This window comes from Paramacrobiotus metropolitanus, unplaced genomic scaffold (assembly GCF_019649055.1).
Source record: "Paramacrobiotus metropolitanus isolate TYO unplaced genomic scaffold, Prichtersi_v1.0 Parri_scaffold0000005, whole genome shotgun sequence".
Classification (NCBI taxonomy): Eukaryota; Metazoa; Tardigrada; class Eutardigrada; order Parachela; family Macrobiotidae; genus Paramacrobiotus; species Paramacrobiotus metropolitanus.
The window spans coordinates 3,497,865-3,523,685 of NW_026570225.1; the positions used below are offsets into that span (position 1 = coordinate 3,497,865).

A 25,821-nucleotide genomic window follows, 5' to 3' on the forward strand; every position below is an offset into this window, starting at 1 on the left:
ACACGAATTTCGGAAGTGTTACTAAGAAAACCGCGTCAGCACTACTACTAGGAGCTCTTCCACGAGACTTCCTAAAGGATTTAATACAACTGTATTAACGTGCGACCAAAAGCGGCACTTTCAGATTTCACTAACCGCATGCACACTGCGATGTGCGTCTTCGTTCGGCGTAGTAGCGAACAGCGATAACTCATAATCAAATCTAGGTGCGCTTGGTAACGTTGATACCGCGTCTGGCACAACCGGAAATGAAACTGCCATCCGTCAATTAGCCCGTTATTGTGCCAACACTAGCAGCTGATGCAGAGAGCAACAGCCCGAAAAGTACATTCAAGACACGACTGGTGAAGTGCGGATGGATGATCAGTAGTTTTAGCTCTCTGATTGATAGAAGTGGCTAAAAATTGGATGTCAAGTCCAGCTGATATCGTTCTGTTTAGATAAACGATTTTCGTTTAAAACTCTCAATCATAAAGCCTATTTCCTCCTCACAATGCTTTCTGAAATTTCATTAATATGACGGGCTGCGCTATAGAATTAAGGTAGACCTGTTTTCCGCTTAATTGCATTGTTGTCGCTACATACAATACTCGTATATTGTACGCATTATGGAACTTTAATTTATCGGCTTTTCTTGAATCGGCATCTGATGCATTAGTAACATGCTTACCTATTTGGGCGTGATTTTTGGTTGGCAATTGCATGACATTGTATAATATACAATAATGTTGCAGATTATTATCTGCAACAAGGTTTCTGCTTCTTTGCTAATACTGATAAAAAAAACTAAAATACTCATAATTCACAAAGAATAAATTCCTGTATCATGTAGAAAAAGACATACATTTCATTGCGTAGGCGCTATTATCCTCTTAAGTTTTAAAACGTTTTTATGCGTACCCCCATTTGATCATGAAACGGCATATTTTCACCCACCGTGCGTAATCTGTTTACGGCCTGTTCGCCATTAGCGTAAGTAATTTGCCAGCGTGGATGGCAGGAACGAGTGGTAATTTCGTGTTTGATCTGTGCAAAAAAGTTTTCAGGCTATTGAGGGTAAAAGGCGCACGACATAATGAGAATGGGCCTGAGCCCGTAACAAAGTTGTTCTGCCGCGCCGAATAGGACGACGGGAAAAACATAATGACTTTCAGGTCGTGTTGCCGGGCGCATTGCGTGAGAAAGTTACGCCACAGCCCATTCCCTTTTGCAGCCGTTATTCGTTAATAGGCCTTCTACACTGCACAGGCGTGCAGCCTCAGCAGCCGTACATGTCACATCGCGGATGGCGTATTTTGTCTCCATGAATGGATGCTGGCGATGCACTTGTGCGGCTGCAGCACTGCACAGCACAGCGGATCCTTTGTTCAGCGGGAATCAGGCGCACTGCCGAGTACGTGATTGTTGTGGGCTGGTTATGAGGAAATCTAAGTACAAAAGGTCAACACAAGTCCATAACTAAGCTTTATTGACTCTGACACTACTTCGGACTGCTTAACATCATGGACAAATATTACTGACTAGTTACCTCACTTCATCACTGGACATATATGTGTAACCGCCATTTGCCATTGATGCCAAAGAGAGACGAGCCGCTCGCTGCCCGGCCGGTTCATGCTGCATGCTTGTAAACTTTTTGCTCCACTTTGGGGAATAGTGTACACGGCTCAAATCGTCATCCTTTAGAAGAAAGATATTCGCGGGCGGAGAATCCATAAAATTACGCAACCTGTGCGCGGTGTAGTCCGCGTTCGGTGCTGTGTGTGTGTACAGTGGCGCGCCATTGTGTCAGTGATTTCTCAACATGTGCAAATAACATGGATTACAATCTTAAGATATCGCCTTATAGTGCACTGATCGACCGCTAAGCGCCGCTATGGATATCACATCCCTTCTTCCCTTCAAGTATATTGTCAGCGGCTGCGGCAATTTTTCTCTTTTTAACATGATCCGATAATACACATCAAATGTAACTGGACGCACGGGTTATATGGCGGAATATATCGCGGCGAAGAACTGATTTGAAAAGTACTTCAATACATATAATCTGATGACATAAGATTTCCGCAACAGGATGCAGATTTCCTGTCTCCCATATATATGAATCAGCTGGCTTCACTGCATGGCGTCAAAGAAGCGCAAGATGTGTTTCTTGATTAACGGTTCTTAAGTTAAATTACCGGTTTGACCGGGGTTAATCTGATCAATCCCGACCTCGAATTATGGGACACCGGAAATAACACTTAATTTAGCAATTTCAGTTTTATCTGGCACTATGTGCCAAGGAGTAGTAACGCTGTTTTTCGTATTGCAATTGTTCCACATTGACCAATGCGAGGCGTCACTCAACGGAAACTACGAGTATCGTACCAGCAATATTGTGATTCTGAGTTGATTTGATGTTATGAGGTCAACCGCTTTTATTCTAATGCTAGGTAAGTGATGCCGCTATTGTTTTGAATTAAGATTTGCATAACTTCATGCACCGATAATACTCCACACAGCTTTAAACTTTAACGGCAGTGCTTGTGCTTATAATGTATGCCATCGACAATGTTTCCTCTTGAGTTAAAACAAACACCCCGGGCCGGGTTGTGGTGGATGCTAACAATAACTAAAATATATAGTGGTCTAATTTTGCGTGCTGGAAATTTAGTATCCGATTTTTGTGATTTTAATTTCTGAATTTGTTTTTGTAATTTCAGAGTTTTAATACTAAATAGCTATAAAATTTTTTTGCTCAGTTCTTATCTAACGGATTACTTTAGTAAAACGTCCGTAGACCGAACACGTTTCTTGATTGACACACATATTATATAGTCTGATATGATGTATAGTATGCTTTTAAGAATTATAAGTTAATTATGTACTGTTACAACAACGCCTTGCAGTGGCAGCAAAACATGCTAAAAGGCGTTCTACATCTTATCAGTAAATATTACCATAGTGCTGACACACCGGAATTTGAATTACAATCAGTTCTGAGGTTAAATAACTTAACCTTAATGAAATATAGGTACCTTTATGCGGCAGCGTACCGGCGCTTCGATAATATTAAAAACGTCATAGACACAGTACTGCCCAACATATGTATTACTGTACTACTCTGTATCTGTATTACATACTAATTTTTAGCTTACTTACAGCTTACTTAGAAAGCGATAACCGGCGGTGCGTGTTTACTTACAATATAGAAATTAAGGTCATTATTACGGAAATTCAAGATTGGCTTACAAGTAGTTTTGTGTGCAGTGCAACAATATAAGTGCACCAGGTGTGAGTCGGTGCATCAATATTAAACTGGTGAACAGAATTTAAATTTTCTATCCAAAGTTTGTTTGTTTTTCGTAACTCTTTAATTTAACCAAATTTCATCAGCGTCTAATTACACATTAATGCGTTCGAGGAATTCTAACGAAAAGACATTTTTCTATGTTTTATGTGAACATTCAAAATCTGTCTACCGTATGAGAGCAAAGTAAAAATTTTGGCGTTCTGTTCTGTAAATAAATGATTGTTATGCGCACATCTGTATACGGTATACATATGTATGCCAATAGGACTACACTGCGTGTAGGATAATAAGACTAGATCAAGCTGTCAATACTTGTTACCAATCTAATAATTTACCAAAAAAGGAATTCAGTCATAACGGATTACACTTGTCTTTTCAGGCGCGTTGTTGTTGTCAATGCATTATTGTTCTTCCAAAAAGACCAAGAAGTATGCACAACTGGTCCCAGCGAGAAACCGACCGGCTCCGACGGCTCATCATACTTACCGATACCATGCAAAAGAGAAAATCCTAAGGAATCGTTTTACTCCTAATGCAGTTCGTTACAAGAAGCCGCGAGCTCGGGCTAACAAGATTAACCGGCCCAATCTACTCGTCGGCCGAAAACTCGTCTATCATCATTTCCGACGAAATCGAGCCCGACTGCCCGATATAACGGACTTAATTAGAATCCGCAGCAATAATCGCGAATGGTTCGAGCTGCCGGAAAATGTTACCGTCAGTCCATCACGACCGGAAGTGCAATGGTATGGGAATTCCTATATTCCTTACCGCTACCGCTGCCAGTCGTCCATCGTCTGCAGTGCTAACCGCATAGCGCGATTGTTGGACTCTGACAACCACAGCCTCATTGATCGTGACCATCCGGCCGATCGAATCCAGAAAATTCCCTTCTGCTCGCTGGTGCGCCTTAATTATGAGTTGCCCTTTACCGAACTGCCGAATTTGGTGGCCGCCACATTGTCGTCGGATATGCTGTCTGGCAACACAATGGTTCAAAAACTGAGGTAAAGTAAAGGCAAGGCCGGTGCCGAAAGTTTTACATATGGGTCGATAATTTGTTGATTATGCTCTATTATGCCTAACAACTACAGCGTGATTACGTTAACGTTAACATGAGTCATGAATCGCTAACGTAAACATGGAAAACCTCACCTGCTTCATTTGATTCATTGTTTTTTTAGATTTCCTAATTCTTATGACAAAACACCAGAATATTAAGCCTATGACAAAATAAAATTTACATATTTTGACTTAACGATATTATTGTACGCAGTAAGTGATGGCTTCTTCAATTCGGTACAGATTTTACTCGGCATATCTATACGGAGTTCACCAAATGCACGGAAAAAAAGATTTTTCGTCGGAAAAATACGAACATTTTTTTGTTTCGCACGTGATACTGTACATATTTTTAATTACTTTACTTTAATGATATTGTGACCAATTACTGTAATGGAGCTTTAGTACGAGCAACACGGTGATGCCACTGTACAACTTTACAACAGCTTTATATTAATACCGATAGTGAGTACCGATTTCTACATACTACGGTAGAGACTAGAGTATTGTACTAATGATGATATTATTATGTACAATAAATGATTAAACAATGCAGTACTACTCCGCGTACTTCTTCCGTCCATTTTACATAACTTTGTAAGTTAACTTAACATAAGAATAGGATTGTGAGCAACACTTATCGTTCTGTGTAAATAATAATGATGTTAATAATCTATGCACTTCGAACACTGCTTCGCGCCAGTAAAATAAACTTGATTACAGAATTAATTACGTACAGAAATTAAAAGCAAGTTAATAAATTAGGTAAAAATAATATTAATAGCTTAAATTGTTTTGTCTATTGTAAAACATGCTATAGTAATTGCGAAGGACAGAAGCACCTGTAGTTGTACCCGTTATCGAGGTAATGCCTCTACTCATTGCGCGAACTTTTGCAGATTTTTACTGGAGATATTTCAAGCCAGTTTGGATAAATATATGACAAGTGATTCTTCCGGGGAAATATTCGTGGCACCGCAGAATTCGGATTCCTCAACGTGCAAATTCAAGCGATCCACAGAACCACTAATGCGATCCTTGTACACTTTCATGAACATACTGTCCACGCGGGAAGGAGGGGAAGGCTTTGTCACAGGTTTCTGTCTCACAAATTGTTTTCTGATACGAAACGCTGTTAATTTCCCTACAATATACAGTATCTTAGAAATTGCTGGTTTTTATTAAATAATTAGTAACAGACGGCACACATATCGCGAATAAAACAGTCAACAAAACCGTGCACAATACAAGTTAATAGCGTTTTCTGGTTATATGAGCACAGCCTTGACAAAGAGCGCGAAAGCCTGTAAAGACAAAGAAGATGAATATTATCCATTAAGTCTGCTGCCGTGTCTGGACTTTTCCGTCGGATCCGAACAAGTGCTTCTTCTTCAGGACCAAAGAACATTATTTGGAAATCAAGAGCTTTGTAGGTAAGCACGAATGTTTGAAGCTGAATAATTTTTGAGATGTGACTGCATGCCAGAATCGAAGAAACTCGAAATAAAAAACCGCTTCGCAGGTTGCGTTTTGAAGTGCGTTGTGAACAGTATAACAGCTGTCCAATTTCCATTAAACAAATTCGAAATTTTCCCTGAAAATAATTGTATTAATTTTTAGACGCTTTCTAAAGGTCAATATAAGCCGATGCCTTTTGATGGACCAGCCGCATTCCTGCACTGAAGAGCATCTGGTTGCTCTTAATAATTTTGCCCGTCGTTTTTACATGTGCGTTGGCATTTTACAGCATAGTAGCAGTTCGGTAAGTAAAATTTTTCATGGTGCAAAAGAAAACAATTACTATAAGCATTTATCGTCGCTACAGTGGCGAGAAAACATCAGCAGTGACCTTTCTGTATTTTCAGGGTCAGGTAGAGGAGATTTATGTGGGGGAGCCAGTCGTCGATGCTCAACAACTTGAAGTCCCTCCAAGCAAAGCCAGTACGCATTTCCGGTCTTTTTTAACCTCGTACGTTATAGTCTTGTGCATCTCGTTATCGTGTTATTGAAATCTTACAACGAAAATCTGCTAGTAATTGCTAACATTGTGCACGTCTGTGTAAATGTATACTAGCTTACGTCTTCGCAGAATAAATATTAATTTACAAAGCAATAGGATATCGTTAACAAGCATTTGATTTTAAGCTTTTAACTGTGAAAAACTTTCTTTGAGCCTTTATTTTGCTTATGTGTACGTGCTTCTCAAAATAAAATTTAGTTGGACGGATTTGGGATTTTTTATAAGCTCCCCCAAGATCGCGCTTCGCTGTATTATTAATTATTGTTGGGTAAGTGTACAAAACAAATAAAAGTACAAATAATAGAACCCCCAAGTAAATTCGCTTTTTGAACGCAAGTGATTGGTCTATTACGTATTCGCCTGCGACAAAACTATGATATTGGATTGGCTAAATTTAGTATTGTACGAGTACGATGTTTGAGAACACAAGCGCACTATTTATACTGTACTCGCACTCCGTACAGGTCGTAAGAAAAATTATATTATTAGTAATACGTATATTATTCGAAGTATTGTACATCATGTTTTTAATATGCATTAACCACATGAAAACACCGCTCAATTAGGTATACGCTGAAATAGAGCTACACATGCTGCGACACAAAAACGATGCATCTGATGTAACTCAGCAGTGAAACAACACACAATAGTCAATAGTCATCCCATTAAAAATACCTTTCTGTAGGTAATACAGTGAAGATTTCGTAAGTATTAAATACAAGTGTACAGATACCTACATTCACTCGGTTTCCGGATGTCCATATATACATTCTCACTGTCCCTTACCCACCTCATTAATCAACAGAATAACACGCACTGGACCGAACAAATCACAGAGTACAACAGAGTATTACCTTACGTTGCTTAAATTTTTAGATAATTTTTATAATGATATAGCCACAATTCCTAAAATGCAAATCGCCATAACGATCACGAGGCTTTTCAATGCCGGAGATTTGTTACACAAATCGCGTCCTGAGCAAATGCAGGTCTCGACGCCTGTGTCTTTGTCAATTTGGCAGCCATCCACAGGAGCAGGTGGACGTAGCATGCAGTTGCGCTGTGTAAGACCTGTTAAAATTGCAAAGATTAAAGCATAAACCACTACTATGTGTAGCACCAGATATTCAACATTTAATATATGCACACGTACTGTATGTATGTACTTGTATGTATGGGTCACTCTTTATTACAGAAAGTTAAGAAACCATTAAAGTTTATAGTGCAAGTAATGGCAACATGCAGCTACTGTAATTAATATGCCTCTACGATGCTGCGTATCGCAAAGGGAATACCAGGTTACTGTACATTTTAAAAAATAAAGGAAGATAGATTTTCCTAGTGTTTGTATAAGTAAAACTCACTTCCTGGACCACGGCGTTTGAAACAGACGTTTTCCCCGGCAGCAAACTGACAGTTGTCGACTAGTGCCGTACTCAGCTGGCTGGGATCGCTGCATGCCGGCGCTTTGCTGCTTTCACATACATAGCATCTTATAGCGGTCACTAAAAATTATCATCAATTAATTTATGGTGCCAGTTTCATGTCAACGTCATAGTGTTTATTTATAGCAAGTTAAAGTTAAATGACAATTCGCATCAGTGACCTATATAAAAGGTACAACTTTTACTAACGTCGATGTTTGTACATATAAAGCGAGTACGACTGATAAGACAAAATCTAATGTCGGTAAAGAATGCCCGACTGGAAACATTCTCATATATGCGAATTTTGGTTAACTAAAAATCGCTACAAAGTAAATTCTATTACAAGCAGATTAGGTTTTATGCTGACAGGGCATATATTAGTCTAACGTCTTGGTAATTATTTTCTTTTCTACAACAGTAACTAAGTTATCGCATAGAAGTTAGAATATCGGTACTTTACTGAAATTGAAGACGGCTGAAACTCATAATATTCTTATGTAATCCACAGTCAGCGCTGCGGGAGGAAGCAGGCAGCACAAACAGCCAAATTCATTATATATGCTAACAAATAAGGCGGTGAAATTGTTCTACAACAAAAAAGTATAGTATTATATTTATTATCGCCACGAAAAGTCTATGACAAAAGCACGATTAGTTTCGTAGTTCATAATTCTGTACTGGTGTACATAGGTGCACGGAATTCGAATAATGCAATGGTATTTTGAACTATTCAGATTTCAGGGTTAAAGAATTATTCGGCGTTTGAAGACTAAAGAATGCTTGGTTACAGAATGCTCACTTACCATGTGTAGCCGAAGCACACACTACTATTATCACTGTTGCAATGCCTAACGTCCAGCTGAGGCCATACATTTTCTGCCCAGTATATAAAGTTCACGATAAGAAAATAGGAAAAAACCACAATATTTATACTGTCTTGAAAGTTTTTATGAGCTGAACTAAGCTGTGGTTTACCGCAAGGCACTCAAAAACGCAAAAAGTATAGTCGTGATTTGTACTTTAAGTGAAGGAGCAAAAAACGCCTACTACAGCGTAAAAAGGTTGCGTAATTTTTGTTCTTTAAGCGGTAGAAGCACAAGCTACGGAAAACATCCATGTGCTTGCTCCAGATGTGTATCGAAATGCGTACAACACCATATGCATGTCATCATACATGTAGTTTAACCGCAAACGTCACCAGAAAATTTATATTCTTAGCATTCAATGCTCTTTATAAAAGCCAACTAAAACTACGATGACTTCTACTAGTGGACATAGGTACACTGTACGTACGAATGGTGCACCAAAGGCTTTGAAGAGTTTGCACTTTGCAGATTTATAAATTTGTACCCTGAAGATGTGCGAAAGGATATCTTCAGCATATCCTATCTGCTGTCAGATTGTACAGTACATCCATTTTGTACACTACGATCACAACTGTGAGTTGACTCTTCTTAATCTAGCATAAAACTTTTTTGAACTGACCCAGTTGCACGGTTATGACACATGCGCTCACAACTTGATACCAACACAAAAGCGGAAGTTATGTAATTCCATCGATTTTTGTGTTGTACTCGTATTTTCAGGAATAGAACATCTCACTCGAATCTCACAAAGACTACTCGTAGAGTAGCAATCATGTCCAACACAGACTACAAAAAATATACTACAGCAATCCTTACAGTGCTTCTTGAGTTATCTCGTCGCCGCATTACGCGGCACGATGGAGTATTCTACGAGTGTCCACGAAAATCAGCAGCTGATAACGATTAACTTGCTCGTTATTTTTACTGACCGCAAACATCGATTCGAATTGTTCGAAATTTATGTGAGCACTAATAATAAGATGAACCTGCCTATATTTATATTTGAATCAGTGTTTTTAAATGAGTTACAGCAAAAAAAGTATCAGTCAAGAGTCAATTCTTACACAGTACGTACTTCTGTAATTTATCGTTCAATATTTATTGTACTTCAGTACGAAATGCATAACGACGGTAAAACTCGTTAATTACGAAATGCAACAGCGGCGGATATTACACACACAAAACTTCGCGACTCTAGGCGGTTTTCGAGGGAAACGAGAGCTATTCTTTAGCAACTAACAGCCCATTCTAAAAAAATCCTACATCCCAGTCAGAAACATTACCAGCCCTTTTCAGAAGAGCGTCGGCTTAGCAGTTCTCTGTCGCTCGCAACAGTACAGTCTAGCATTCCAGCCTCCTAGCAAATGCCCTCACTCCCGGCGAAACCTGGTTGCCACTGTCATCCACGCACCACGCGAATCCTGTGCTGCCCCACATCTGCTTTTGCTGGAAGTTCCCGTCCTCATCGCACTGGGGTATATATTGTCCGATTCCTGTGGAATAATATTTTGAATCACTACAGATAACTTACCACAAAGGGAAAACTGGTGTTCACAAAAACATACATCTGTGCGATACAATATGCAATGTCTGAAACAGCTTTTAATTTCCTTTCTTCCACGTTAAACCTTTTATGTATCAAGTTAAATTTATTCAATTTATATATTAATTAATTAGGCAAATTTTTCTGTTAGGATTACTGTGAGTGTTCCGGGCTTGTTCGCGAGCCTCTTCGCAGCTGCAGTCTCCGATATTCCGAACCGCGACAACCTCCGCAAATTCATCCGTTACGGCGGAATAGCACTGGGTCGGCGGCTCTTGCGATGAATTTTCCTCATCCGCTTCGGTGGTAGTAGTTGCTTTGGTTGTCTTCGTGCTTTTCGTACTACGCTGGGTACTGGCGTGTCCAGATGTTACCGCCTCATCGGCATTGTCCTCCTTCGCCTCTGCGCTGGCCTCGGCGTCATCTCCTTGATGGGCGAAGGTAGAATCCATTACTGGACCCTCCTCGTCGTCCTGTAGACTTACGTCGATAGCGCATAAAAGCACCAGAAAGCACAAACCAACGCAATAGCGGATTTCCATAATTACAGCCGATAATTATTACAAAAACTACAAAAATTCCTTATTGTACTCCCGCCGTCTGAAAATGATCCCATCAAAGACCTGCAAAATCCGTACAGGATGGGTGGGTATTGCTGGTACTAGAATATCAATGCCGCAAGGGAAAAACTCGCTGCAAAAGGCGGCAAAATTCGCTTCAGGGCATGCCATTTGTCGTTGTTATTGTGCTTTTTCAGAGCATTGGAAAAAGCTGCAACCTAAACTTGCAGCCGGGTAATTAACTTCTCAGCAACAACTTCCAAGGCATTTATCTAAATGACCAAATTGAAATACAGCAAAGTATCACACTTAATGAAAACACTGCTGACCTGTAAAGTGCATAAAAATAAACAAGAGCATGATGCAGCTTATCGGACAATTTTTAAAGCGAAAGGCACAAAAAAATACAATGGTTTCCACAAAGGGCAGGCTGAACCCGTTAACTCATCACAGAAAAAATAAAAAGTACAAACATGAAAACTCCGTAGAACAGTTTGGTACATTTTTACAATGAACGTGGCTGCCGGTACAAACACTTTGTAGAATTACATTTGCAGTACTCTCCAGCTTGCATCTTTGCGTCCCAAAACGTTTTGCCATAGTCAATTCTAGAAATAGGTAAATACATTATAGTACTTTATTAAAAATTAATGACTCTCAGTTTCACTCACGTTAATTCTTGGAACGCCCGGATCTTGCGAACGGTGTACATACCAACGTGCATCCCACAGTCCGGGTTACTGTCGTCATAAAATACGTTCACCGCCACAACGTTTGGAACGCATCCATGATTAATAAACCTAAACCCAATACTACCAGATAAAGCTAAATAATTTATGTCTTTCCCAGCGAAACATTTTTTCGATACAATAAATAACTATCTAATTAAAAGTGATGTCAAACGCTACTTAATGCACGTGTACAAGAGTAAAGCAAACCTCCTACCAAGACGTACCGCGTAAAGTTTCCAAGAACACTAGCATCCAAAAAGTATCCTGTTGGTCCATTGTCCTAAGATGAAAGTAATTAAACTCTTTGGCTGCCTGTGTTAGATAAACAAATCAACAAAACTTACCGCCGACAGACAAAAGGTGTACCATGTGGAATTTGACCAATAATCCGAATCAGCTTCCTCTTTCAATTCCCCTGCATATCTACAAATTAAAGAGTGCCTGCAGTTACTCGAAATGGCGGCATCTGATCTAAACGTTACGATGCACTGAGAACGCGTAAGAACAACAGTAAAAACGGAATAATAAAACAGTTACCTATCTCAGTAAAGCCTTACTGACAATTTACTGCTGACGGAGTACAATAAAGTTCTGAACATACTCTGCCACAAATGCTCCTGCCGGAAGATCACATAATGGCCGCACACCCCAGCCCTTTTCTGCTGTCATAAAAATTTCAAACGGATACCTAAACATACAGTGGCAAGCATGAAACAATAATAATCACTACTCTGTACGGCTGAAACAAATCAAGCAAGAGATATTTTTACATGTCCTGAAGAAAACACTATAAGCGTCAACAGATTTCTGCACAAGGACAAATTCCGAATAGGTACATCGCAAACTACCAGTCATACTGTCATACCGCGCACCTTACACCAAGTTGTGCGGACCGATTGGGACAGTGAAGCCCACATGAGCAGTCGCGACTACATTCCCAAATTGATCGAGGCACGTTTGCTATTACAGATGACTGCCAAGTGCTCGCTTTCCTCAGCAGTCGTGACTGAAACAAAAAAAAAACAATATAAAACTTCAGATTTGAAATTTCGTAATATATCAGCTTCCGTAAAGTACAATGAACTAACAAATTCATCGTAGGCGATTTCCGTGATTGATTTATCGAAGGGTTCGCCCATGCAGTGACACCTAGCATCACAAAACGTGACACACTGGCAGACCTATTTAAACCATGCATAAAATTCAATCTTCCAGCATGATCAGTCCACAACAGCGAACACTTTCTTACGCAAGGCGTCCGTTCATATCCAGGCACTCTAATAATGATATTTTTGCTGTAGCGAAACGATGGAGCGGGTAAACCGTTAATATCATTGTAAACCCTGATGGGAAACAACTCAGTGCCGTCGCTGATATCTCTTTCCAAAAGAAACTGACGATCACATCTTTTCCTAAAACGAAAAAAAAGCTTTTTTCTTTAATCTGTTGTTTCAAAAGCATCCTTGACCTTTACTAGTACGTACCGTCGAGTCGAACATTTAGACGAGACTGGACGATTCACCTGTACAAGATTCCTCGCCTGAGGTTCCGTTTCACTGTCGCTGTCCACAGTATCTGGCTCAGCAGTCAGAATGCCATCCGTAACGATTCTTTTCATGCCGATCATCTTATTTGTTTTCAAAATGCTCACAAAGCCGTTAGTCTCTGACGTAACCTCTGGTACAAGTAAATTTCTAGTCGATTGGCTTTTTGGAGTTGACAATCCTCTCAGCGCCTTTGATCGAGAAATGGACGGCTTAACAATGGACACAGCGATTTTTTTCGATGAAGTGGACGGCGCAGCAAAACTGTTAGATGGTGTATGGACCGGTGGCATCTTTGAACTTTTAGTGCTACCAGGAGGTCGACCTCTTCCTCTCTTGCCAAAAGAATTGACACTATGCACAATCAACTGGCTGAGCTCGGGACCAAGCGAACCACCGGATCTGTTTGTGTTTTGTTCTGTACAATCGCCTATTTTCGTAGAGGTCACCTTTCCGCTATTTGATTGCAAATCCCTGCCGGGTTTACTTTTGAAAAGCTTGATTCGCGCGTTTTCCGTGATCTTCACTTGCCAGTTGTGCTCAGATGAATTTTCTGTCTCACGACTAGGACGTGTGGATCGGGACATGCTGCTGGATGGAATATGCAAGTCCTGAGCCATGCTGACGTCATTGACGTGACTGTTGGACGAAGCACCGCTTAGAGAGGAATCAGAGGACATCCCATCTGGTCGGACAATATACAGAACCTCATCGGATGCATTTATACAGGTCGAGCTGGCATACAGACCAGAACGATTACTAGTGTCCGTTCGGGAGACAAGGTTCTGCTGGGTCGTCGGCTGCTGACTACTCCACCAACTATCGGCAATACTTCCTTTCTTGCAGTACCTGGGTAGCTCACAGCCGTGCTCCGTCGACGATACCGTGCAAAATCTGGAAACAGACGCTAAAACTGCAGCATCCTGCCTGGATACGTACACTATAATGACCATATCCCTTTTGCATAAATCGTTTGGCAGTACAACCTGCCAATTCAGACAAACTTGGTAACTTACGACCGAACATCGTCCTCGTCGTCAGTATACAACACTTCTCCCTCCTTGTCCTTGGGAGCGAGCTCCATGATTTTACGCACGTTACTAGCTAAAAAGAAACCAAAAATGGCAGTTTAATTATTGGTCACAAATGGCTACTAAAGCAATCATTCATCAAATCTATCTCCAGCAAAAAAAAAGATGAATTAAAACAACTGATATTCTTATCTACCGTAATTGCGCTCTTCATGATCAAACTTTCATGGCTCTAACCGTCTTTTTTCAATTTCAGGTTCTCGAAAAAAACGGTCTGGCATAATTTGCAGTTTAATTATTGGTTATCAATCACTGCTTCTAATAAAAAATGTACTTTCAAAAACCTAGAAGACCAAGACAAGAATAACCAAGCAGCAACCTAATAAACCGAATAATACAACAACAGCAATAGTAGACGGCCAACAAGTTTAACTTACTTGTCAGTTAGGACTTCCTGTGTCAATTCGATATTGCAAATAAATTTATGAAACCATGAAAATTACAGAAGCACCGAAGCAAACTAACAACATTTTTGAACATGTTTAGGCATGTGCGATTGTGCGTTATATGCAAGCTAAAGTACGGGTATGCTACCTTTCTTTTTTCGGAACTTACATTCGAACCAGGCTCGCTGGATATTCGTTTGCAGTTAATGGTGCCAAACTGCCACTGTATCGTCATACAAACGGTTCTTGTTTCCTTCGTGAGTGCTTTCGTCCTTCCGCGGAAGCCGTTCTATTCAGTAATCGCACAAGACCATTTGCATTTCCGGTGCTGCGATTGGAAATACAAAAAATTATCCTATCAACCTGTAGTGTGCAAATCAGGGAAATCAAACTTACCGCCCTTCGCTTAACATGCGTAGAATCTTGCAAAGAGAGCAGATTCCTAAGGCACCTCACTGATTTGTCAGTTTACCGCAATGCAAGATGTCCAACGTCCATAGCATCGTCTTAGTCTGTAAAAAACGGCAGCCAGAATAAGCAAATAATGAAGGAGAATAGTATGAAAAATCCTTATAATAACAAAAACAAAGTTCGACATGTGAAATCCTACAAAAACTTGAAACGAACCCGAAACTCCGAGTTGGGCTGCCCAAATTCCAATGGCAACAGGCGGCAAACTATGGCCGATAGTTCGAACGGTCCAAATATCGGCTTCGTACTGTATTACGCTTGCTGGGTACAAACTACGAGTACATGTACAAACTACAAAGTTATTCGCATTTCGCACACACATCCGTCAACTATTAACGGTACAGCCCAGTGGCGAATCTAGGCGAATTCGGAGGGGGGAGGGCAGTAGACTCACACCAAAGGGTCGGTTATAAACCGCTTTTTCGCTTCGGTATCTATTCGGTGTTCTCGCTTTTCGGCGACCTCCACCGTAAAAAATTTCGAAATGTAACAGCAGTAACAACCCCCTTCTTGCGAATTTGTAACATCATTTGTTTGATGTCCGAGTTTCGGGGAGTCGGGGACATTAGCCCCAGGATCCCTCCTCAAATTCGCCACTCGTACAGGCAACCTGGTAAGTTTAGCAACACATAATAATAATTGTAATTTGTAATATTTTAGAAAACCTTTAAATTCGTCTACATTATTTTATTTTTATGCGGCTTTGGCTACTAGAGACAAGAGCACAACAGTCATAATGAACATTGAATACGTAATCGCTAATATAAATAATAATAACGGAGGCTTTGGGCAATGAATTTGACGTATAATAACATTGTGCAATCCGACTTATAACCGGTCTAGAACCGATGCTCCGGTTTGGAAGCTTCGAAGTTCGAACCAGCGGACATTGTGTTGTTTGAAATTTTGCATTGCATCGTGGCGGTTAGTCAGTTTTGATACTTATACATCGTCCCCCTGCTCCAGATTATCTTTTGGTGCCGGACGCCGGCTCAGTGTCGACAGTACATATAGGAACGTCTTGTGGTAACACCAAATGGTTTAAGTCAATTGTATCGATGTTTTCCTGTTTTAAAAACGCACTGTTTCTGCATCTTCCCCTCACCAGTCAGGATTTAAAATCTAATGGAATTACTTACACGCGCCTCCTCATTGTCAGTAACTGTTAAAGCCAACTCTTCTTCCAAATCTGATTACTACTTCAAATTTTTTTGAAACTGAATTCCTAATACTGTTGAGGAACCGCTGTGTATCACCATCAGCAACCCCAGATGTTCAAATAAAGAATTTATAAGCATTAAGCACGTACCGTAACCTAGTACAGTTGCAACACCAAACATTTAAGTTGTCACGACAAAAATGGATTAACGAGATACTGAGATTACACATAAAAAGACTGTCAATCTCAAATTTAAACCGTAGCTAAACGACCGGCCTCACAAAACTTTAGGATGATAATAGGATCGACCAACATTAAAGAAAACAAAAAGAACACCAGTGAAGGTAGACGAGAAAAAAATTTTTAGGCTGCTTCCTGATCGGTAGACTGCGGCTCTCCCTCTTCAAACTCCCCTTCGTCTTCCGCTGTGGCTTCCTGATACTGCTGGTATTCGGATATCAAATCGTTCATGTTGGATTCGGCTTCCGTAAATTCCATTTCATCCATTCCTTCCCCAGTGTACCAATGCAAAAACGCCTTTCGTCGAAACATGGCTACAGAAAAAAACATCAGTAAGTCATTGTATTAATTATTTAAAAAACAAACCAAAAACAATGCAAAATATTTTCTTGTCAACAGGGTAAATCCTGCAAGGAACTAAACCATGAAGTGCGCGCAGAAATTCGAAATTACCGTACTACAGCCAGATAAACACTGCTATAGAAAGTCCTTATTTAGTTGTTTAAATGTCTACTGCAAGTCAAAACTGCATATGCTGCTTTCATACCACATAGAGGAATCTAAATACCCATTACGCAGTTTAGGAACTGTTTTATGGTTGGTAACAGACCTGGGCAGTTGTGGAATATTTATATGCGCCCACCGTTAGAGTCACAAGTTATAGGAATCATGCGAGTTAAGCTACGAGTTACGCTATTCATGCAAGTACATAAAACCGAGTTCTGAGTTACACCGCGAGTTACGCTACCATTGACAATGTATACAAATTTTAGTCGAGTTACGCTACAGAGTTACGTTAAAACTCGATAACTCGCAAATAACTCGCGTTAAGTTATAGAGTTAAAGTTATAACTGCCCAGGTCTGGTTGGTAATGAAATAACTGGAGCGCGTTAATGACTTAAGCTTAAGTTTTACCTGTAAACTGTTCCGAAATCCGTTTGAACAACTCTTGAATGGCCGTGCTGTTCCCGATGAATGTAGCTGCCATTTTTAATCCACGAGGAGGAATATCGCAAACTGCAGTCTTAATGTTATTTGGAATCCATTCCACGAAATAACTGGAAATAGGTAGGCATTACTATGCATGAACAATTAGAAGACTGATCAAGTAAACTCGTACAACCGACAAGCAGACTCAACCCGGATTCGGGAGCATCTACTCCTATAATTAGTGCTAAAGAGCATTCCAGGAAGGCAAGACAAACCTCGAATTCTTATTCTGAATCTGCAGCATCTGATCATCAACATCTTTCATGCTCATGCGCCCCCGGAAAATAGCCGCAACTGTCAAATATCGTCCATGACGAGGATCACACGCTGCCATCTGAAAACGAAACGAAAATGTGATCTTGATACTAGACTCGGCAAACAGCATGTAATAAACAATACAAGTAATAAACAGTGCAGGTAGAATCACAAATACAACATTAAAATGCTCAGAAAACTAATTATCGACATACCATATTCTTGGAATCAAACATCTGCGTGGTCAGTTCAGCAACAGTCAATGCGCGATAACCTTGTGCAGCGCCTGCAACAGCCGTATTTTCAGTCAAACAATAAAATGATCTCGGCAGCGAATAAACAGCAGATTTAATGCTGGAAAAATACTTCAGCAAATAATTGTCGGTGAACTGATTACTTACGGGCAGTTAAGGGAGCAAAGCCAGGCATGAAGAAATGCAGACGAGGAAAAGGGACCATATTGACCGCCAATTTACGCAGGTCGGCGTTGAGTTGACCGGGAAAGCGGAAGCACGTAGTGACCCCAGACATAGTAGCCGAAACCAAATGGTTGAGATCTCCATAGGTAGGAGTGGTCAGCTTCAGGGTTCGGAAACAAATGTCATACAGCGCTTCATTATCGATGCAGAATGTCTCATCCGTATTTTCGACCAGCTGATGCACCGATAAAGTGGCATTATACGGTTCCACCACCGTATCCGACACCTGCAGTAATGACATTGACAGTGCTTATCTAGGCCGTTAATACGGCAATTTAACGCCGCAAGTTCAAGGTCATATGAATCATAACGCTAGATACCCTGGTAAATCAGGTAGTATTTCTTCGTTTTTACCCCGGAACTATTATTGTCAACAATATGTAGTAGTAAACCAAAACCGTCAACCTCTAACAAGCGCCACCGTCAAGTCGCATTATAAACCAACCTTAGGAGATGGAACCACACTGAACGTAGTCATGATGCGATCGGGATATTCCTCTCGGATTTTGGAAATGAGCAATGTTCCCATACCAGACCCAGTGCCGCCGCCGAGCGAATGCGTCAGCTGGAATCCTTGCAAACAGTCGCAACCTTCCGCTTCCTTGCGCACCACATCCAGTACCGAATCCACCAGTTCAGCGCCCTCCGTGTAATGCCCTTTAGCCCAATTGTTCCCAGCGCCACTTTGTCCTGCAAAATATTTGCATGCAAATTAGGACTTTTCGCGGAAATTTTCAGTATTTCCTGCAACAGCCACCACGCTATACTCACCGAAAATGAAATTGTCCGGGCGGAAAAGCTGCCCAAATGGAGACGACCGGACGGAATCCATTGTCCCAGGCTCCAGGTCAACCAAAATAGCGCGAGGGACATATTTACTTCCGCCTACAAAAAAGGTCACAAAATAACTAGTAATCTGCAGTAGTAGAAAAAAGACAAAATGCAGATGCTGAGCTCTGTAGTTTGTACCCCCAGCTTCGTTGTAATACACATTGATCCGTTCCAACTGCAGCTTTGAGTCACCGCGGTACGTCCCGGTTGGATCAATGCCATGCTCATCGGAAATAACCTCCCAAAACTATGAATACCCAACAGATACCATTCAAACGCAAGCAGGAAAAGGAGTACAGCTGCCCTAACTTGACATCGCGCGATACAAAATCAAGGAATTATTGATCTGTTCAAAACGTTATCGTTACGCTGGCTATGCCATTAACCGTAAGCTGTACAGATGCTGCGATCCATATTACGTTACATACAGTATCTAGCGCCGACACGCATGCCATTATGACGTCAGTCATTCGTTCTACGTTCCATCAAAAACAGTATCGTTATTATTTTATTTACCATTCACTTAAAGCAGTTAAAGGTGAGTCTTAAGACATTTTTCTACAAAAGGTAAGATTCTGTGCAGCACGGACGTGTATGCTCTGGCCTCTGATGCATGGACCTTTTTTCCAACGTACCTTGGCTCCAATCTGGTTGCCACATTGTCCAACCTGCAGATGAACAATCTCACGCATGGTCGCGGCGATTGAGGAACGCACACAAAGGTCACGTAAAAAATGAAGTATAAAAGTTAGTAAATAACTTTCACACAGACAAGGCACGAATTTGTGATGATCAGCCACAATCTACTGAAACTTTTCAACTGCAAACAGCAAACAGCGAATGAACAACCGACTGCCGATCTGCCAAAGCGGCCTTTCACAGTAAAGGACAACGGCACAAGCTTTATGGCGAGCCGTACTGTATCTACTGCATTCTGGCGTCCCGTATGGCGCATTTCTCGAACAGCACGTACGAGTTTACACTCTACCGTCTACAACACGTATTTCGCGAACTCACGCCGAACTGCCGATTGTTGTTGTCGTTGTTGACTTGTTGTTGCATTAATATAGTATGAATAAACTGAACAGCACAGTACGTGTACTTACGGTTGGTTTAAAACTTGTTAATAAAACTGCGAAATGGAAAGTAATTTCACAATTTTCATTTGAAAATTAGTTTTAAATTTTCAAATTTTCCGGAACTTGTGTTTTCATGCTATAGAATTATGATAAATAAATGATTATCATTCTGGGAATTTATACTTTGAACAATTACAGTTGTTCAAAGATGTGGCACCAGCCGCTGCTTGCCCAACCTGCCTAATGTTTGTCAGTTTGTTTTGCAAGATCTTAGTCATTTAATACCGAGTGAATTTTGAAATACCGTATCAGCATGGCTGATATCGAAATGGAGACATCTAAGAACGAACCTTTGCAAGAACAGTTTTTGTTTTCCGATGATGAGGAACAACGTATGACGGTGAGTGAACGGTTAATTAACGGAGGCATTCATAGATAGATTTCTGATCCGATGAGGTTTTTTAATTCTTGACGTCTTGAATGTTCACTTGTTCTCAACAGGATGCAGCTGCACCGATGGCTCTCCGAAAATCTCCTTCCAAAACTGCTCGAAAAGTCTGTTGTTGCATATCTGCCTATTTCACGACCCTAACTTTCTAAACTAAGCATTTCTATCTAGCTTGCAATGACAAGGACGCATTTGCGGTCAGCCAAAAAGCGTCGATTGGTCTCCCTAGATACCGCGCGAGCCTCTCTTGCAGAGATGCCTATATTATCCGACACAGTGAAAGTCAGTGTATGTGCTAATAATGAGTATTATGTTATTTTGTATTATATTTTCAGATCTTTTGTAGTATGCTAGCCAAATGAATTAATAATCCCTGGAAGTATTTTTTTCTGTGTTGTATTCCCGCTATGCCGAGCACGACTCAGCAGGAGTGCGTGCGAACCTCGACTAATACTCTGGCTTCAGCGTTGTCGTATATGTTCCAGTTTCTCAATTCGTCCAAAGATGCAGAAACCCTATCCACGACTGTAAACGATATGGGTGTTCCTGAATTATCTGGCAACATTGTCAATTACGACGGTGATGAAGGGCCCGCATCAGGGCGCTATCTCACTTTGCCGTCCAGGATTGCGGCTGTATGCATCAGGAAGAAAGGCGCAATGTCGTGCTTGCTGTCGCGCACGGAAAACGGATGGTGGCTGCCGTTTCTTACGCCCAGACCTGATGAAAGTAATTTGGATGCCGTTAAAAGACTGCTGAAAATGGTAAGCAGTTCGATGCTTACTAACAAATAAACTCGCGTTTTTTGTTAAAAAGTATTTTAGTTCCGTCGTGCTTTCGTTATCTGATTATTTATTAGTGTTTCTATTTTTCTTGGTTTTGCTATGTTTTGTTGAGCCTTTTAGAAAGTCTTCTTGTAGCATACGGTTTTTTGTTTCAGATAAATACCGAAGAGGCAAGAGAGCTGGAGTTGAGTCGTATTCGCGTCATACATCTTCCCAATGGACAATCTAGCACGACCTACCTCTATACCTGTTCAGTAGAAGGCCGACAAGTAATGATCTAATCATATGGTCAATTTTCCGTGTCTAATTTTTTTATTGTTCAGCAACCCAAACTGGAGCGCTGGTTTGATCTGAAGCAGCTGGCCGCTATTGCCCAAAACTTCACCCTGCTCAATCGTGAACCATTAGAACTGACCAAAGATGCATCATCTATCAGTTAGTTAATTTTTGTGAATATAACTGCAAGAGTTGATGGAACACGCAATTTCTAGAAAGCAAGCCGGAAACAAGTTTCTGTGAGATTTTTATGCCGAAACTAATTCCCCCGTCCGAGGCAGATTCTGCTACATATAACAGCAGTGGATTAAGTTTATCCCACATCGGTTCCTTGGTGCAGGCGTCCCGGTTTGATGAAGATGGTGCGCAAGAATTTAGAAACATGAAGATTTTGCGACACGATTTTGTTTATTTATTTTAGATCAGGCATCTGTTTACAAAGAGTTTTTTACCGCATGTTTCCCGAGTGATCTTATGAACTTAAACACATTCAAGCGAGCAATGGAGACCGGTTTTCAGTTGGGAATTTACACTAATTATGAAGACTTGTATCGGTAAGCCAATTTTTGCATTAATCAGTTTAAGCAGCAGTAGTGAGTGAAATATGAGTAGTGAATTGTGTGGTTTAGCGCTTTTGGAGAGTTCACCAAAGATGCGGACAGTTATTTAACTTACGAAGCCTTCCTTGCCGGTATTTGCGCAATGAATCCGACGACACCACATGGTGGCGTCCCAGCCGAGTTGCGATGCCGTTTCATGTTCCGCTATTACGACAAGAACAGCGACAGGATTCTTAGTGCGGAAGAATTCAAAAGTCTTTTGCGCGATTTGAGACAGTCCCGGGGATTGGTACCAGATGAAAATGCTACGGAGGCAGAATGTCGAAGTGCCATGAGTGTTTTTGACCTGCAAGGAGACGGAAGTGATATTCCGCTGGATAACTTTCTTAATGCTGTGGGTCACCTGCGATTTCGGGGAACATCGTCATTGTTGCGTTTTCAAGCTCCAGTCAGATCGCGTAGAAGTGACATGGATGTTGTTAATGTTGAGAGTGTGAGTCGCAAACGAACGCTAACCGGAAGGGCTTTCCCGATCACCGCAGCTGTTTCAGGTTTGTTGCGCAATGTGATTTTCGCGCACTAGAATAGCTAACAATTGTTAACAGTTTTGAATGGATCTTGATATTTATGACTTTGCCAACGGATTTTTAGGGGTTGTTTTGGTTTGAAGAATTTACATATTGCACTGGAAATCAGTAGTTTAAGTTTGAACTTTTGAATAGTGCCTGCTGGGAATCTACCCTTTATACGCCATATTATTTATCTAAAGCATTTAGAAAGGTCGTGACGCCAAGTTACAAGCTTTGCTTTGATTTGTGATGCCATTATATATACTGGTTTAAGAAATGAGTCACACTGACGCTGGCTTGTTTAGTGCAGTATTTTGTAATACTTGCATTTTGCAGTATCTTCTGCCGATCTCAGTGCCAACTCGAAAATAAAATTACGTGATTCCAGTGATGACCACGAACCATATGAGTTAGCCATGCACTCCGTGAAAGTTCGTCGTTCTGGTGTTTTGGGTGATATTCAGACTTTATGGGACATGGAAGGGGCCAATACGCTTTCGGTTTGTATAATGCAGTGCAACCTGCATATGTACGAATGATAAACAGTATGCGTGTCTTGAGCATTCCTGCTATTTAACATTGCAGGCGGGCATTACCAACAGTGATCAACAGTTTAAACTGAATCTTTGTCGTATGAACTCGCTTGTTTCATTCAACATGCGGAACAGCAGCAACGAAATGATCAACGGCTTACGGTGAGAGAGATGTTATTTATCAGTTTTTCTGTGTTCTGACATTGACAGCCCTTAAACAGGTACTTCGAAAGAGAAATTACGACTGAAGACGTGGTGCACAACAAAATAGCAAAATCCATTAAGCCCGCTTTTGACTGGGGTGCAACGTCTTTGGAAAAATTCGCTGAATGCCTGTTCGAGATTTGCAAATCACTGAAACCCATTCTCCAGAAAGAACCTCGTTTATTACGTTTAAGGGCTCCTGTTTACGTATTAGGTAAATTTGTTTTTGATTTTGTTTGCAATGGCTAACTTCGGTGATTCGTCAGGGGATATTCATGGCAACTACAGCGATCTGATGAGCTTCGAAAAAGTGTTGTGGCGTATGGGGCCGGTTTTGACCCCGGCGTCCTTTTTATTTCTCGGTGATTATGTGGATCGCGGGGCTTTTGGTATTGAAGTAAGTTTTCAGAATTGAATACGCCTTCATTCATTATGCAGAGAAAAGTTTTGTACTCAGCAGCTCTGTATTCATGCTCCTGCAGGTGGTAGCGTACTTATTTGCCCAGAAGTTTCTCGCTCCAGATCGGATATGGCTGCTTCGTGGTAACCATGAGCTACGGAATGTGCAAAAAAATTTTACATTCTACGAGTAGGTATTGGAAATGCACGCTATTAGGCATTATTTATTTAGTTTCAGTTGTTGTATTGCTTCGGTTAATATACAAATGCTGCCAGTTACTTATTCATCACTTGAATACGTGTTAAAAAGCAATTAGAAAAACAAAAGCTGACATAAATACATAAATTTGCTGACAGATTACGGTTCAATTAGCTGACAGATTACGGTTCAAGTACATGTAATAACGGACCGCTCAGTGTGTGTCATTTCGGATGTTAGAATTTCATTAATAAACTTATATTTTGTGATAGTGAATGCAAGAAAAAGTTTGGCGATGCTGTTGGAGAAAAGGTGTGGAATGCTGTCAATGATATTTTTGACTACTTGCCACTTGCGGCTGTGATTGACGATGAGGTTTGTTTACTGGCGGTGAATGAATTACTTGGATGTTATGTTTAAACAGTTCTGTTGAAAATCAGTAGCTTGATGGTGCTATAGATCTTCTGTGTACACGGTGGAGTACCGCACCGTAGATTTCTCAGTGGAACAATCGAAAGCATAAATGAGATTCCAAAACCCCTTAGAATCGAAACGGAAAGTCAGCTAGCATGGGAGCTGATGTGGAATGATCCTATTGGGTAATTCAATAAGCAATCTTAGAAAAATTATGGATGTTGCTGTGTGCACTATGCGAATACTTACGGTTGGTTAATTATTGTTTACTTACCTGGGTTCGCTTTTTTGTGTGTACACGTCTTTACTAAAGTAGGCAGTAGCCATTAAAATACCATACAAAGCAAACGCGGACGCATTACAGTTACAATTTTAAACTTTTTCTTGTTTACTGGCATAAAAGTATATAATTTTCAGAACGGAACGAATCACTCCAGAGATGGATCGCTTGCTGCATTCAGATTTTGGGTTTGCCGACAATAATCGACGAGGTACCGGACACTTTTTCTCCTTTCAAGCATTGGATGCCTTTCTTAAGACTAATGGATTGTCACATGTTATTCGTGCTCACGAAATGAAGCAAGCTGGCTTTCAGGTAAGTTATTCTTTGTTTGGAACCTTTTTTTATATTTTGTATAGGTTTCTTCTGTGCTTTTGTTATATTATTCGTTTGTGTACAGATTCAGCAAGATGGCCGCCTGCTCACCGTATTTTCGTCCTCTGGCTATTGTAACAACTCCAACGAGGCTGCGTGCATCTTAGTCGACCGACGCCGGTTGAGAACTATTCGTTTGGATACCTCATGATTGTCTGGCGGTCCATTTCGTATGCTGGCAGGGTTTGTTTTGGATTTAAGTACTTACTTGAAAATTTGGTTTGCTGTAAACAGCTTTGTACAGGCTGTCGGTTATTGCTTGCATTACTTTTTTACTCGTACGATATGCCTGTTGCTGGTGAAATTATAAGTACGCTGGAAAGTTTGCTTTCAGTTGTGTTCCACTGCACATCTTGTATAGTCTTTCGAGAAAATATTGTTAGGGATAAAAACACTTTCGAGTACCTGTACTGCATCTGTTTTCTGTAGGATTATTGTTGCAGCTTGTGCATCTGACGAGACTCACGAGAGTACGTTACGTGATGCTTTCTTGAAAGAATAAACTCACTAAACTGTCTCTTAATTCGTTTGAACTCACTGTTAAGCATTAATTCGTGTTACTATTTTATGAGTAGTGGCTGTTGCACCACAGTCTACAGATACGGTGCTTTTTGATTTTCAAAATAGAAAATAAAATGAATTTTGTTACGGTAACCATGGGCAGTAGACACTCAATATGTCTCAGAACAAAAAAATTCTGTCATAAAAACATTTGATGCTAGTATTTGACCACAAGTGCCGGCATTTAA

General features: G+C 40.6%; 6 protein-coding genes across 13 annotated transcripts; 2 read left to right on the forward strand and 4 right to left on the reverse strand.

Annotated features, from left to right (window-relative positions):
• The first annotated feature begins 326 nt into the window (after positions 1-326).
• LOC129581198 (uncharacterized) lies at positions 327-6,613 on the forward strand. 5 transcript variants are annotated; one of them, XM_055472140.1, is made up of 8 exons: positions 327-542; positions 1,047-1,393; positions 1,525-2,435; positions 3,675-4,302; positions 5,257-5,453; positions 5,640-5,790; positions 5,978-6,119; positions 6,223-6,613. In XM_055472140.1, the coding sequence occupies exons 3-8, from the start codon at positions 2,405-2,407 to the stop codon at positions 6,364-6,366; spliced, it is 1,293 nt and encodes a 430-aa protein (XP_055328115.1). In that variant the 5' UTR covers positions 327-542; positions 1,047-1,393; positions 1,525-2,404; the 3' UTR covers positions 6,367-6,613. The 5 variants fall into 5 exon arrangements, 3 of the variants coding, with proteins under 3 accessions (XP_055328115.1, XP_055328116.1, XP_055328117.1); XR_008689455.1 differs by having other exon boundaries at positions 1,047-2,435; positions 5,991-6,119; XR_008689456.1 differs by having other exon boundaries at positions 1,047-2,435; positions 5,640-5,786.
• Positions 6,614-6,938: 325 nt separating this feature from the next.
• Positions 6,939-8,797, reverse strand: LOC129581435 (uncharacterized). Its single transcript, XM_055472497.1, has 3 exons — positions 8,608-8,797; positions 7,742-7,882; positions 6,939-7,448 (listed from the first exon to the last, which is right to left on the reverse strand). The coding sequence occupies exons 1-3, from the start codon at positions 8,675-8,677 to the stop codon at positions 7,261-7,263; spliced, it is 399 nt and encodes a 132-aa protein (XP_055328472.1). The 5' UTR covers positions 8,678-8,797; the 3' UTR covers positions 6,939-7,260.
• Positions 8,798-9,739: 942 nt separating this feature from the next.
• LOC129580805 (uncharacterized) lies at positions 9,740-10,890 on the reverse strand. The gene is made up of 2 exons (XM_055471480.1): positions 10,371-10,890; positions 9,740-10,163 (listed from the first exon to the last, which is right to left on the reverse strand). Exons 1-2 carry the CDS (start codon positions 10,753-10,755, stop codon positions 10,012-10,014), a joined length of 537 nt encoding a protein of 178 aa, XP_055327455.1. The 5' UTR covers positions 10,756-10,890; the 3' UTR covers positions 9,740-10,011.
• A 136-nt stretch (positions 10,891-11,026) lies between these two features.
• LOC129580803 (uncharacterized) lies at positions 11,027-15,296 on the reverse strand. 3 transcript variants are annotated; one of them, XM_055471477.1, is made up of 13 exons: positions 15,153-15,296; positions 14,922-15,037; positions 14,695-14,853; positions 14,065-14,152; positions 12,989-13,942; positions 12,754-12,916; positions 12,593-12,685; positions 12,377-12,510; positions 12,106-12,192; positions 11,849-11,927; positions 11,729-11,784; positions 11,445-11,573; positions 11,027-11,381 (listed from the first exon to the last, which is right to left on the reverse strand). In XM_055471477.1, exons 4-13 carry the CDS (start codon positions 14,130-14,132, stop codon positions 11,279-11,281), a joined length of 1,866 nt encoding a protein of 621 aa, XP_055327452.1. In that variant the 5' UTR covers positions 14,133-14,152; positions 14,695-14,853; positions 14,922-15,037; positions 15,153-15,296; the 3' UTR covers positions 11,027-11,278. The 3 variants fall into 3 exon arrangements, with proteins under 3 accessions (XP_055327452.1, XP_055327453.1, XP_055327451.1); XM_055471478.1 differs by lacking the exon at positions 15,153-15,296 and having other exon boundaries at positions 12,989-13,733; positions 13,797-13,942; positions 14,922-15,146; XM_055471476.1 differs by lacking the exon at positions 15,153-15,296 and having other exon boundaries at positions 14,922-15,146.
• A 974-nt stretch (positions 15,297-16,270) lies between these two features.
• Positions 16,271-19,811, reverse strand: LOC129580804 (tubulin beta chain-like). The gene is made up of 9 exons (XM_055471479.1): positions 19,587-19,811; positions 19,090-19,198; positions 18,892-19,005; positions 18,566-18,810; positions 18,043-18,346; positions 17,857-17,927; positions 17,602-17,720; positions 17,312-17,454; positions 16,271-16,709 (listed from the first exon to the last, which is right to left on the reverse strand). The coding sequence occupies exons 1-9, from the start codon at positions 19,641-19,643 to the stop codon at positions 16,519-16,521; spliced, it is 1,353 nt and encodes a 450-aa protein (XP_055327454.1). The 5' UTR covers positions 19,644-19,811; the 3' UTR covers positions 16,271-16,518.
• Positions 19,812-20,016: 205 nt separating this feature from the next.
• LOC129580802 (uncharacterized) lies at positions 20,017-25,587 on the forward strand. 2 transcript variants are annotated; one of them, XM_055471475.1, is made up of 18 exons: positions 20,017-20,430; positions 20,532-20,585; positions 20,650-20,766; positions 20,964-21,242; positions 21,419-21,532; positions 21,587-21,698; positions 21,755-21,901; positions 21,961-22,093; positions 22,169-22,650; positions 23,005-23,168; positions 23,254-23,363; positions 23,423-23,619; positions 23,672-23,802; positions 23,888-23,994; positions 24,276-24,378; positions 24,463-24,602; positions 24,835-25,012; positions 25,098-25,587. In XM_055471475.1, exons 1-18 carry the CDS (start codon positions 20,344-20,346, stop codon positions 25,221-25,223), a joined length of 2,781 nt encoding a protein of 926 aa, XP_055327450.1. In that variant the 5' UTR covers positions 20,017-20,343; the 3' UTR covers positions 25,224-25,587. The 2 variants fall into 2 exon arrangements, 1 of the variants encoding a protein (XP_055327450.1); XR_008689386.1 differs by lacking the exons at positions 24,835-25,012; positions 25,098-25,587 and having other exon boundaries at positions 23,888-23,998; positions 24,463-24,478.
• The last annotated feature ends 234 nt before the right edge of the window (positions 25,588-25,821 follow it).

Excerpts from the sequence above, each read along its gene's own strand:
- LOC129580803 (XM_055471477.1), bottom strand. The coding sequence starts at position 14,132 with ATGGAGCTCGCTCCCAAGGACAAGGAGGGAGAAGTGTTGTATACTGAC. Across the intron at positions 12,686-12,753 it reads GATATGAACGGACGCCTTGC|GTCTGCCAGTGTGTCACGTT; the intron begins GTAAGAAAGTGT and ends TGGTTTAAATAG. Across the intron at positions 11,928-12,105 it reads GCAGGAGCATTTGTGGCAGA|ATATGCAGGGGAATTGAAAG; the intron begins GTATGTTCAGAA and ends TTTAATTTGTAG.
- LOC129580802 (XM_055471475.1), top strand. The coding sequence starts at position 20,344 with ATGGCTGATATCGAAATGGAGACATCTAAGAACGAACCTTTGCAAGAA. Across the intron at positions 21,533-21,586 it reads GTTCAGTAGAAGGCCGACAA|CAACCCAAACTGGAGCGCTG; the intron begins GTAATGATCTAA and ends TTTATTGTTCAG. Across the intron at positions 24,603-24,834 it reads ATGTGGAATGATCCTATTGG|AACGGAACGAATCACTCCAG; the intron begins GTAATTCAATAA and ends TATAATTTTCAG.
- LOC129581435 (XM_055472497.1), bottom strand. The coding sequence starts at position 8,677 with ATGTATGGCCTCAGCTGGACGTTAGGCATTGCAACAGTGATAATAGTA. Across the intron at positions 7,883-8,607 it reads GTGTGCTTCGGCTACACATG|TGACCGCTATAAGATGCTAT; the intron begins GTAAGTGAGCAT and ends GATAATTTTTAG. Across the intron at positions 7,449-7,741 it reads CAAACGCCGTGGTCCAGGAA|GTCTTACACAGCGCAACTGC; the intron begins GTGAGTTTTACT and ends CAATTTTAACAG.
- LOC129580804 (XM_055471479.1), bottom strand. The coding sequence starts at position 19,643 with ATGCGTGAGATTGTTCATCTGCAGGTTGGACAATGTGGCAACCAGATT. Across the intron at positions 19,199-19,586 it reads GCAACCAGATTGGAGCCAAG|TTTTGGGAGGTTATTTCCGA; the intron begins GTACGTTGGAAA and ends GGGTATTCATAG. Across the intron at positions 18,347-18,565 it reads GTGTGGTTCCATCTCCTAAG|GTGTCGGATACGGTGGTGGA; the intron begins GTTGGTTTATAA and ends TCATTACTGCAG.
- LOC129580805 (XM_055471480.1), bottom strand. The coding sequence starts at position 10,755 with ATGGAAATCCGCTATTGCGTTGGTTTGTGCTTTCTGGTGCTTTTATGC. Across the intron at positions 10,164-10,370 it reads ACAAGCCCGGAACACTCACA|GAATCGGACAATATATACCC; the intron begins GTAATCCTAACA and ends ATTATTCCACAG.
- LOC129581198 (XM_055472140.1), top strand. The coding sequence starts at position 2,405 with ATGAGGTCAACCGCTTTTATTCTAATGCTAG. Across the intron at positions 4,303-5,256 it reads ACAATGGTTCAAAAACTGAG|ATTTTTACTGGAGATATTTC; the intron begins GTAAAGTAAAGG and ends GAACTTTTGCAG. Across the intron at positions 6,120-6,222 it reads TACAGCATAGTAGCAGTTCG|GGTCAGGTAGAGGAGATTTA; the intron begins GTAAGTAAAATT and ends CTGTATTTTCAG.